The 12340-nt window shown below is 42.2% G+C and overlaps 1 protein-coding gene across 2 annotated transcripts in view; it reads left to right on the top strand.

Annotated features, from left to right (window-relative positions):
* Nucleotides 1-12340, top strand: part of ADAMTS7 (ADAM metallopeptidase with thrombospondin type 1 motif 7) — a 78312-nt gene that overhangs the window by 27064 nt on the left and 38908 nt on the right. For both annotated transcript variants that reach the window (XM_066592971.1, XM_066592972.1), the window contains exon 11: nt 1229-1374. In XM_066592971.1, the coding sequence (XP_066449068.1) occupies nt 1229-1374 (146 nt within the window). The remainder of the gene's footprint in view (nt 1-1228; nt 1375-12340) is intronic.

Below are 12340 nucleotides of genomic sequence, written 5' to 3' on the forward strand. Positions count from 1 at the left end.
TATTTTTCAGCATCCATGGGAGTAAAGTAGAACTTGGGAGACTACTATATTTGTTTCCCAACCAGGGTTTTGTGGAATTCTGGATTTTCTTGGAAAAGGGGATTTCTAAGTTGTAGCTTTTTTGTAAAACCAGTTCCCCGTGCACTAACATCACAAATAGGTATATACTCGCCTCTCCCCGCTGTGTCCTGCAGCGCTGCTTTGTCCTCCGCTTGTTGTTTGTTTACAGGCTGTAGTCCTGCCTGGTTTATGTGACATCACAGATGCTGCAGCCAATGACAGAGCTCGGCGATCAAATGCTGAGCTCTGTCATTGCCTGCAGTGCCTGTGACATCCAATAAATGGGCTAGGGTAGCCTGTAAACATGACGTCCAAAGAAAGACCTAGAGCAGTGCCCCAGGGCACAGTTGAGAGCAGGGAGAGGTGAATATATGTGTATTTGTTATTTTGGTCTATGGGAACTGGTTTTACAAAAAAGCTCAGAAAACCCCTTTAAAGCTCCTGGGCTCTATTGCAAAATCTGTTACAGTGCTTCCAACTATTACATTTCATTTATAGTATTGGTCTTCTTGTAAAGTCAACCTCAACTTGCCTTATAGTTACGCCCCTGCCAAGAGACAGCAAGAGCTGTCACCTGGACAGTAGGCATGAGAAAGTTATAGGTGTTCCAAGAGGCTGAGACAGGCGCAGCGGGCGTACACTACTATATAGCACTACCCAATTACTGAGCTCCTGTTGCTGCATGGGGTCCAGTGAGGAGCTGGTGCTATGAAGGGGAGAAGCCATCTGCAGCATAGAATGGCTTCTCCTTCACAGCGCCTGGGAATGGCGGCACTTGAGTGGGACGGGAAAGAAATAAAATCACAGGGGTGGTGGGACACATTGAGGACACAGGGCTATTGAAATTAAATAATATAATAAAGGCACTTATTAATAAACTATAATATAGAAACAGAACAGTGTCTGCAGATGTTCTATACAGAACAGGTATAGACACATCTGGATGGAGCATCTCTACTGTTATGCAGCTATATCGCCGTCTTTACCTGACTACATAGCAGAAAAAGGGTTTTGTAAGCAACATGTACAGGATAGACTAATAAAGCCTTAGAATTACCTATTCTGTATATTTAAAGGGAAAAGTGCTGTCACTCTTTAATTGCATAGTGTGTATAGTAGTGGTAGTTTTGACACATAATGATGAGATATTTATCTTTTTGGGTTGCAGTGGTGCTTTGGTGGTGACTGCATACCAGTTGGACAACGGCCAGCTCCTGTGGATGGGGTCTGGGGATCCTGGGGTTCATGGTCATCCTGTACAAGAAGCTGTGGAGCCGGTGTGCAGAGTGCAGAGCGGCACTGCAGCAATCCATCGTATGTAAACACACCTGTCAATATCACTTCTCATCTCCATTATTCTTGTTATTAGTAGCAAGAGTGATAGTTATGATAAAACTATAGTGAATTACTTCAGCAGTTACTAAGGATAAGATCACAAGCTATAGAAATTTACTAAAACTCAACTCTTATCAATAAGGAACAACTTTAAAAACATTCCGTAATAACTATATTATGATTTCCCTAGTTTACCTATGCAACCATTTTATATTCTGACAAAGCTATTAGATTTTACTACAGTATTTGGATGCTATTTAGATTAAAAAAAACATTATTCACTTCCTAAGAACTGTGAAAAGTGAAAAATGTTACAGAGCCTCCATGTATGCATAGGGCTACAGAGAAATACAAAAGTACATTCAATAAAACTGGCCACATTTAATTGCATGCATCACCAGTGCTGTGGTTTAGGCTATGTTCATGTCTACTTTGGAGACTCCATTTGGAGCCAGATTTCCTCATATTTACTATAGATTCCATGATGTGATGGATCTGTGAAAGCTTAAAGAGAACCTGTCACCGCCATTTCATCCCTAAAACTAACTTTACTGCCTTGCAGGGGATGAAAGACCATTTGCTTCTAATGCTCTCTTTTCCTAATGAGCTTATTACCTCCATAATTAAGTACCAACGTTATAGCTCGCCGTATTCAAATGAGCAGAGAAGAGTCATCTGGCCAAGAAGAGTCATGCAGATTAATGTGCTATCAGGCTTTTCTCTTGATAGCTTGTTGTATCCCAGAGAAAGCAATTTAGTTAGCTCGGCAGCTCATAATTAAGCGTGACTCTTCTTGGCCAGATGACTCTTCTCTGCTTATTTGCATACAGCAAGCTATAACTTCGGTAGAGAATTGTGGAGGTACATGGGCTCACTAGGAAAAGGGAAGCATTAAAAGCTATTGATTTTTCATCCATTATCAGGTTGCAAAGTTAGTTTTAGGAGTGAGGTGGTGGTGAAGGGTTCGCTTTAATTCCTGAAAGAACAGAAAAAGCTGAATTACTAGTGCAAATGTGAATATAGCCTTAGCTAATAGGCTACAAGTTCCGGTTTACTCCACTGTACCCAACCTTCTGAGTATGGACAATGCATGGTAAGCTGGACAATCAAATAATGAGCATTCCATTTGTAGCTCCTGCTGGTGGGTGGACTTGTCAGCAGATAGTATAGTACTTGCTGTTTTGTGCTCACCAATTTAATATTGTCAGAACTAGAGTTGCAACAGATGGTTTATTCATACATGAAATGGACTCTTATTGCATCTAAGAATTTCTATTACGAGCATATAATATTGAATAGTTGAATATTAAGGAGTGGAACTGTGGACACTGCCAAGCCAGTGGTTAAATTAAGATGTGATGAAGGGACATCCATCTTGACTTTCATCTGTTGGTGGAAAGCTGGTTGGCCTGTTATTTGCATTGTTCCTCATTTTAGTCTGGAGAACACATTTTTTCTTTACAGGATCACAGTATCACTTGGCGCATTTATCTAGAAGTAAAATAGGTATTGACATAAAACAATCATGCAGTAAAAATAAGTTTAAAGAAGCAAAATAGAAAGTTTCTGGAATTTCCAAGTTTTAGAAAACAATAGTAATTATTAAAGCACAGCAGGAAAAAAATAGAGAACATCAATAGCTGATAAATAGTTTTATGACTATGGGACGTTTTTAGTTTTTTAAAAACTTTCTGTCACCCAAGTGCCACACCAAATATACATAAAGATGCAGTCCATTGCAAGCCCTCTCTAAAAGGGGAAGGGCTATTGTAAAACTTTTCCCATTGTAAACTTAAAGCCCTGCAGAGGTCAGGCGTCAATGGCTTTCCACTCCAAAGCTTAGGAAAGCCCATCTTGTTTCTGGCTTTTGCCTGAGCTGCCACCTCAGCATCCACCAGGAGCTAAAGGGAAGGCTTGGTTCCCACTACTGACGGAGACAGGGTTGCGGGCGATGAGGAGCCTAATGGACACAGACAAGATGAAGGTCTGGAAAGATCTTGTGACAAATAAGCATGCCAAGTGAACACACACACAAAAAAATGTGCCATGCTGAGCTGGCCCAGCCTAATTGCTGGCAGTACAAAATTTCCCCATATTAAAGCTTAGCTAAGAGATTAGGCTGCAATAGAGGTGCTTGTGCAAGTGCACCCTGCTCCTCAAGTGGCTTTTCCATGATTGGCATATTATTACATAGACATATTCGTAATGGGGCATATTTACTGAGGTCAGAGTAAAGTTTATGTTTCAGTGAAGTGCGACAAATGTATTAAGAAGAGCAAGCCTCTTGATACATTTGTCACATTCTTTGGGCCATCCATGCAGAAAAACTGAAATCTATGAGCTGACATACTGGTAGTTATTATCTACATCCTCCTCAGTGTTAAGACTAGCCTACTGTAAAAAAAAATGGTGGGGCTGGTGTAAACCTTCAAAAAGTTACAACTTTCGATGCCACAATTTTGGCACAAGCCAGATAATAAATCTGCCCCACTATTTCTATACAAACAGATAAATTCAGTAATTACAGTTAATAAAGTTAAACAGGAAGATGGAGTATGAGCCCTATTTACAAAACTTACAATTTAAAGAGTCTGGGGGGGGGGGGCTAAGACTAGGGGTGAGGGTTCCACAAGCTTTATTTCGAATTGGTTACGGTATCCACATTACAAGATAAAGGAGGTAAAAATGAAATAAAGGTTGTGGTTGTAGTAGAGCATTGAATGAGTTGTGAAAGAGAATTCAAAAAGAGATAACAGGCTTCGGAAATGTTTTGGAAGTGAGAGTTTGAAGGGAATATTCCATGACAAAATGTATCATTTATTCACAGGTTATGTGATAAATATATGATCAGTGGTGGGACCCCCATAATTGCTAGAATGAGGGTGCCAAGCCCTTGTTCTGGAGGCATTTGAATGGAGTGGTGGTCCTGCATGTGCCCTGCTGCTCCATTCAAAGTCTATGGAACTGACAAAGATAGCCAAGTTCTGTACTTGACTATCTCCATCAGTGTCATGGATACTGAATGGAACACCGAAGATCATTAGGATCTAGAAACTAAACCTTTGAATCTACAAATCCTGGAATATTGTAGGAAATGGTGTAGCGAGTCAATTGTAAAGTAATCTGTTCAGGGGCGTAACTAAAGGCTCAGGGGCCCGAGTGCAAAAGTTCAGCTGGGCCCTTTTTCCCTATTTGTACCCGGACCCATACCTATCTGTTGGTTGTCTTTTCTGCTTAAAGCTTTCAACTCCCTTGCATGAAATGTCACAAGAAAGATGACAGATGTAGAATTATTTATGGGATCTTGACAGTACCCAACGTGCACATCGGAATCTCCTAAGATTCACGAGGAAACACATCATCAGAGAATTATAGTACAGCATGATCAGTTACAGAAATCTGAGAAAGTGTGGGTTTAATTCTTGTTAATACATGCAAGGGACTAAAAGAGAATAGAACAGTAAGGATTTCTCTGAGTCACGTGGGTTTACTGACCCGTTCACAGAAGCAGTAGTTATTGTATCTTGCTTAAGACAAGAAATGAGTCTTTGCAGATGTTCAGATGGCAGAAAGTATAAAAATTACTGGAGAGGATGCAGTCTTCACAGTCAGCCCTGAAGCTGTCTTTGATAACAGGGAAAAACCAGATGTTGGCAAAAGATCATCCATCAAATGGACTGTCCGATTTTTACAGCAGATGCTTTTCTAAAATATACTTAAATATTCCTTTATTTAACAGAACGCAACAGTAGCTCTACTGTAGACTCACATTCCCATAGTAAGGGAAACAAAACCACACATGAATGCTATATCAGAACCAGGGGCGTAACTAAAGGCTCAGGGGCCCTGATGCAAAACGCGAGCTAGTGCCCCCCCTCTATCTGTATCTATACCCGTACCCATACCTAAACCATGCTGCACAGAGGCGTAACTTTAAAGGAGATGTCCCGAGGCAGCAAGTGGGTCTATACACTTCTGTATGGCCATAATAATGCACTTTGTAATGTACATTGTGCATTAATTATGAGCCATACAGAAGTTATAAGAAGTTTTATACTTACCTGCTCCGTTGCTAGCGTCCTCGTCTCCATGGAGCCGACTAATTTTTGGCCTCCGATGGCCAAATTAGCCGCGCTTGCGCAGTCCGGGTCTTCAGCTTTCTTCTATGGAGCCGCTCGTGCCAGAGAGCGGCTCCGTGTAGCTCCGCCCCGTCACGTGCCGATTCCAGCCAATCAGGAGGCTGGAATCGGCAGTGGACCGCACAGAAGAGCTGCGGTCCACGAAGGTAGAAGATCCCGGCGGCCATCTTCAGCGGTAAGTATTGAAGTCACCGGACCGCCGGGATTCAGGTAAGCGCTGTGCGGGTGGTTTTTTTAACCCCTGCATCGGGGTTGTCTCGCGCCGAACGGGGGGGGGGGGGGTTAAAAAAAAAAAAACCCGTTTCGGCGCGGGACATCTCCTTTAAGCTTCTGGGCCCCAATGCAAAACCTGTAACAGGGCCCCCAACTATAATGTTTTAGTCATAGTACTGGGCTCCCTATATGGAGAAGAGAGGCCTTATGAGCCACCTAAGGCTCCTGAGCCCGAGTGCAACCGCATCCCCTGCACGCTCTATAGTTACGCCCCTGATCAGAACTACAGGTGTAGCAAAGTTTAACTTAACTAATTTCCTGCAACAAATCCTACGGTATCTTAAAGCAAGTCAGCTATTCAAAAAGCAAATAAATTGCTGTATAGAACTTTTTCTTAACTTTTTCTTTTGGTCCGTGTACATACAGCCAGCGACAGGGCACTGAGCGAGAAGTCGCTCAGTTGTCACTAGTCGTTCAATTCCATCTGACTGAAATGGAATGACGGCTGATTGGCTCCTTAGTCAGTAACAAGAGTCACTCAGTATATGAACGACTGCCTGTTTACAGTGAATGGAGGCAGGTGGGCTGGAGCGATCAGAGCTCACTCTGCCTCTATTCACTTGCACGACTATCGCTTTTGTGTAAAACACAGGAATGATCGTCACTGGAAAGGCTGTCTGGTGCTTATGAACCATCTTCATATATCACGTCTTCAGGGTGCCTAAATAAAAAAAATCTGATAATTGTTCAAAATTGTTACAATGTAGCGGGTAGGGGAGCAGCTCTGCATGTGTCTAATTTAATGGTAAGCTAATTTATTGACATATATTCCGAGAAATTTATGACTGCATGTGCCCTGTTTGATAAATTTGTCATAACTTCAATCACTGCCAACTTTCACACTAGCTAAAATGACAGCACTTGGTCCATTAAAAAGGACATGTGACAGCATAAAGGTGCAAAAATAGCAAAAGTTGGATTTATTCCTCTATTACCAGCAGCTGGTGATGGAGGAATAAATCCAACTTTTGCTATTTTTGCATCTTTATGCTGTCACATGTCCTTTTTTTCAAGTGATATTTTGGTCCTTTGGATTCTGGACCATTTAGTGGTTTTGCATGATTGATCCTGGCTTACTATAGAAGTGGTGCTGCTGATATAGACTTTGTTATTCAGCACTTTGTCTATGTCTGTGAGGGGCACTTTTCCAAGTCTGCGTGTGTGAAGTTGAGTTGTAGCTTGATAGAAACGTCACATAATGTGTCTAAATCTTGGCCAATTATTAGTCACACCCACTTTTATTTCTTTTACAAATTGACCTGCATGGCACAAAAGAAATTAGATTCTATTTTGGAGTAAAATGAGAAAAGATGAGGTGCAAATGTTTTGAAACATGTGGGCCATAAACTCTTTTATTGGAACACCTACTTTCAGCTCTATAAAATCATTCCTTTAAAAAAAAAAAAAAAATATATATATATATACTTCCCTGATTCTTTACACTACAAGCAGATCTCTAATGTACGTGGCAGGAGTATTGATCTGTGCCACCTACCCTTCTATTCTTATGACAACATCTGTAGATCTCTAATGGAGATGCAGTTCATTTTGTTAAAGGGTTTTTTCCATGACTTCGCAGCTTCCCATTGCTTCATAACCACTTTGTTCTTCCTGTTCACTGCTGGACATGTGACTGCTGCAGCCAATCACTGGCCATAGCAGTGACCTTCTATAGCCAGTGATTGACTGCAGCAGTCACATGTCCTGGTCAGCAACAACTAGGAAAGTCAGAGTGGTTGTGAAGCAATTTTAAGTCATGGGAAAACCCCATTAAGCTACTAACCGAGTTTAGTTGAGAACTGCAGAGCAAGCAAAGCAACTTTATGTATTTTGTATTAGGACATCTGAAGGACTCCTTGGGGTTTAAATATTTATGTGATGCTATTATAAAAATTACATCAAGAACTGCCATTAAGGAGCCTGGAAAGATGGCATATATCATTTTTCTGGTTAGCCAATAAAGGTATCACCTCTATAACACATAACACTTATGTCTTTTTTCTGGCTACCATGGTAACACGCTATTGTGACCTATCAAATTATTTCAATGGAAAACATGCTTTTGACTGGATTATTACTTTAAGAACACAATTTCAGATTCAGGCAAGTATACAGTATTAAAAGCAGTCCTGACACATTCGCTCAAAGAAACTAATAAGCAAATGAATTAGCAGAATACAAAATAAATGTCAGAGTTGCCATATTACAGTGTGGCTAAACACACACACACACACACACACACACACACATATATATATATATATATATATATATATATACAAAATCTCTGTAGAGGAAGTGGTTGTTATTTCTCTGGATGACGGGAAATGAAGGACTCCGGTTCATTGGTCAGAAATGTATTTTTAAGTTATTGAAAGTATGATCCCAGTAGACAATATTGCGCAGAACATCTGCACATAATTAAGAAGAATTAGATCTGTGATATAAGGTTTATGCTCCCACCCATTTGAGCTGTTCCCAGGATATTAAAGCCATGCCACCCATTTGAGCTGTTCCCAGGATATTAAAGCCATGATGTGACTCACTGATGGACCTTTGCTTCTAGGGTCTCAGCCTGGTATGGGACCTTCATATGTTTTTTTGTCTATTACATTTTGTCAGGTGGGACCGATGCTAGTGCATTCTATTGCATTGAATTTCCATCTTCATCTATGACATAGTTTTCAGTTTGTTTAAAAAAAAATCACAACCTGGAATAAGTCATGCTAAGGCCATATGCACGTTGAGCAAGTGTTCTATACCCCAACAGAAGAAATGAAGCATTGCATGGTGGTTATTGAAATGCTTTGGCTGTTTATGGATTAGCAGGGTCTTCCAGAGATTGCAATGCTCTTGGTAGCCTCTCTCTGCTTTAGCTTGCTGATGGAGGCCCTGAATAAGGAGATCCCTTTGAATAACTCAGAATTATAGGATGGGTCAGAGGCGTAACTTAAAGCTCTTGGGCCCCAATGCAAAACCTGGAATGGGCCCCCAACTATAATGCTTTATTCATAGTACTGGGCTCCCTATATGGAGAAGAGAGGCCATATGAACCCTCTAAGGTTTCTGGGCCCGGGTGCAATTGTATCCCCTGCATCTCCTATAGTTACTCCCCTGGGATGGCTTATCTATATCAAGCAAACTCTAATTTTGAATCTGACCAGGACAACGGTAGCATGGATTTTTTATGTCTCTTCATGTCTTCATGGGTTCTTTTCCACATTTAAAAAAATACTGATTTGATTAAACCAAATAGTTGTTCCCATCCTCTAAAGTGATAGCTTATTGCTTGGATATGCCATCACTTTATGATCGTGGAGTTCCAAATTCTAGAGTCTCCTCCAGTCCTGAGAATCAAGGGGCTATGCGGCTGATTTTAAGGGGTTGTACCAGAATTATAAGTTGTCCCCTATCCTCACCACTGAGATTCCCACCGATCCGAGAATAAGGGGTCCTGTGTTCTCTACCCTTCTCACTGTGGGATCACCTCACCGCCTCCGCAGTGGGGAGGAAACTAAATGGAGTGCAGGTGGTGCAAGTGCACAGGCACTCCATTTCTTTTTAAAGGGACTGCGGAGATAGTCAAGTGGCAAGCGTTCTGGTATTTCCATCAGCCCTATTGAAATTAATAGAGTTCTGACCGCGCATGCTCCACTAGTGCTCCATTCACAGTGACGTCACTACAGGTGGGAAAAATGTCCTCGCAGCTAAGCTCCCGCCCCCTCCCCACCCCTTGTCTGCAGCCAGCAATGGGAGGGGGTGGAACTAAGCCACCCCGGCCTTCAAACAGACGGAGGGGAGAAGGGGGAGGGAGTTTAGCAGCTTCTCTGGCCGCTGTTATTGGCTCCCATAGGAATCTTTGCAGCGGCCGACATATTCCGGGCAGAAAGATAGTTCCAGGACTATCTTTGCTGCCCGGCGTAAAAGCCCCCGGCGCTATATTGGCCGGCCGGGCGCTTTTACGCTGTGGGAATACACCTGTGTGATCTGATGCCTTGGAATCCAATGCATCAGATGGTAGCGTATATCGGCAGACCGTGAAAACGGCGGCCGATATACACATGTGTTTGTCTGTTTAAACTGGCTCCTCAGAACAGAAGGTGCCGATTATACTTCTCAGTATTCTGGCTTTGTGATGTGGTTCTGTGAGGAGTTCTATCAGAGTTAGTGCAGTTATTTGTTCAGTGTCATTTTCAGTTTTCTTGTCCATTTGTTCTGTTCAGTTCCTTCTGCAAGTGTTCTGCCTGGTGTTTGTTGTTTCCCTGGATCTCTCCCACTTGGTCTTTTCTACCTCCTTTGTTCCATCTAGGGTCATTTCAGGGAAACCCCAGGTTCCTACTGTGGGGTTGCTCTTTTTGGGGTGGGTGCTCTGCTTGTTAGACAGGTGCAATCAGCTTTAGACCAGAGATCGATCCCTTCCGTGTTAATTATCCTGGTGTTTCCCATCTCCTTGTCTCTTCATAGTCCTTGTGGTTTGTGTAATGTCCTCGTCGAATGTGAAAATTAAATTCTTTTATTAGGAATAGTTAGTTTTTTTCCATAGAAATGACCAATCCAAAATAATTTAATTAGCACATCAATCTAATACGAGACCAAGATCCTTCTGTGTAAATCGCCCACTGATTGGCCGGGCCGCATCTAACTTCAGTCGTCCTCGGAGAGTCAACGGCGAGTGCGCATGCGCCCCCCTTTCCGTCGCGCATGCGCACTCACCGCCAACTTTCCATGGACCGCAGAGGTTAGACGTGGCCAGGACAGTGAGAGTGCGCAGGAGCCCCTGGAGCTGACCCTGCACACGTCGGGTAAACAGCAGAGGGAGAACAACAACGGGATTAGGTGAGTTATTTTTTTTTCACTCTTTTCTTTTTACAGGTTTAACTCGTAAGGGATAAAGGGCAGGATGTAGGTGAGTATGCATTTTTCTTTTTATTTTACTGACAGAACCCCTTTAAGAGCAATTAGGTGTGCAAATGAAGCCTGAGGCTCTTATCTGCTTTCAGCTCTTTTGTTCTCCAGCGGGAGACAATGCTATCAGCACTCCCTGTGGAGAACTGCTGATAAGGCTGAACAACGATTTTTAGGTTGGACTGAATTTAGCAATCAGCTAGCAGTGCACGAAAAGTGCACGATGGCCGCGCATTTAGACGCAACGATTATCACTCAAACGATCGTTTTTAGTGATTTTTGAGCGCTCATCGCTCCGTGTAAATGGGCCTTTAGTCTCTGGCCATTTACAAAATTATAGCTATGCATTATTTACATGTAAAAGATATGATGGTATTAATACGAGACCAAGATCCTTCTGTGTAAATCGCCATCTGTGATGTGTTGTGATTTTATTTTGGTTTCTGGCGGTGATGTTCTGTTTTTTATGGTGCCAACTTCAGACGGTGAGCACACTAAAAAGTGTTCTGTAAAGTTTCACACACTGTTTATTGGGTGTAGCTCTCCTTTAGGACTAGAATGAAAATGCTTCCATGACTCATTTCTGGCTTGTTAGTGTATTTTTTTCATTTAGACTAAGGATAGAAAAACATGAGGAAGATTCTGTAAAGCCACCAGGCCCACCACCGAATAAAAATCACATTTAAATTTATTTTTAATTTTATGGCTTTTGTTGGGAAAAGAGACGGCAAACTACAACATTAAATATTTTTCACATACTTCGTCTAACTAATTTCAGAATTCTGGTGAAGTAAGGACAACAATAAAGCTACAGGATCGTTATAATGAGAGCAGCGAGGCAAAAAATATCTGCCTTTTTCTAGAAACGTAGCCAATCTTGTATAGTGTTTTGGTATTGCAGTTCAGCAAGTGATTGTACAGATCAGGCTAAGTTTAACTTGACTTTGATAACTTTCTGCAACAAGATATCTTATCGGAACCCATTAAAAAAATGATTGTTTTTTTTTATTTTAGCACAAGATCCTCATTCCCCCAAAGTAAAGTAACTGAAAGGATAAACGAATTGTGGCCCATAAATTTATCATAAAACGACAGTTTGAGTGACAGCTTTGAGCGATCAATTTGCATAAACTATTAAGTAGCTACTCGGCTACTTAAAGGGGTTCTGTCAGGAAAAAACAAAAAAAACATACTCACCTGTGCCGTCGGGGCCGACCATGTCGGGCGGCAAGTACTGCCGCCCGGGTCAGTGGTCGGCGCGTCACAAGTGACGCATCGCCCACTGATTGGCCGGGCCGCATCTAACTTCTGTCGTCCTCGGAAAGTCAATGGCGAGTGCGCATGCGTCCCCCTTTCCGTCGCGCATGCGCACTCACCGTCAACTTTCCGTGGACCGCAGAGGTTAGACGCGGCCAGGACGGCGAGAGTGCGCAGGAGCCGCTGGAGCTGACCCTACACACGGCAGGTAAACAGCAGAGGGGGAACAACAACGGGATTAGGTGAGTTATTTTTTTTTACTCTTTTCTTTTTACAGGTTTAACTCTTAAGGGATAAAGGGCAGGATGTGGCTGAGTATGCATTTTTCTTTTTATTTTACTGACAGAACCCCTTTAGGAGCAATTAAGTGT

This window comes from Eleutherodactylus coqui, chromosome 2 (assembly GCF_035609145.1).
Source record: "Eleutherodactylus coqui strain aEleCoq1 chromosome 2, aEleCoq1.hap1, whole genome shotgun sequence".
NCBI classification, from domain to species: Eukaryota; Metazoa; Chordata; class Amphibia; order Anura; family Eleutherodactylidae; genus Eleutherodactylus; species Eleutherodactylus coqui.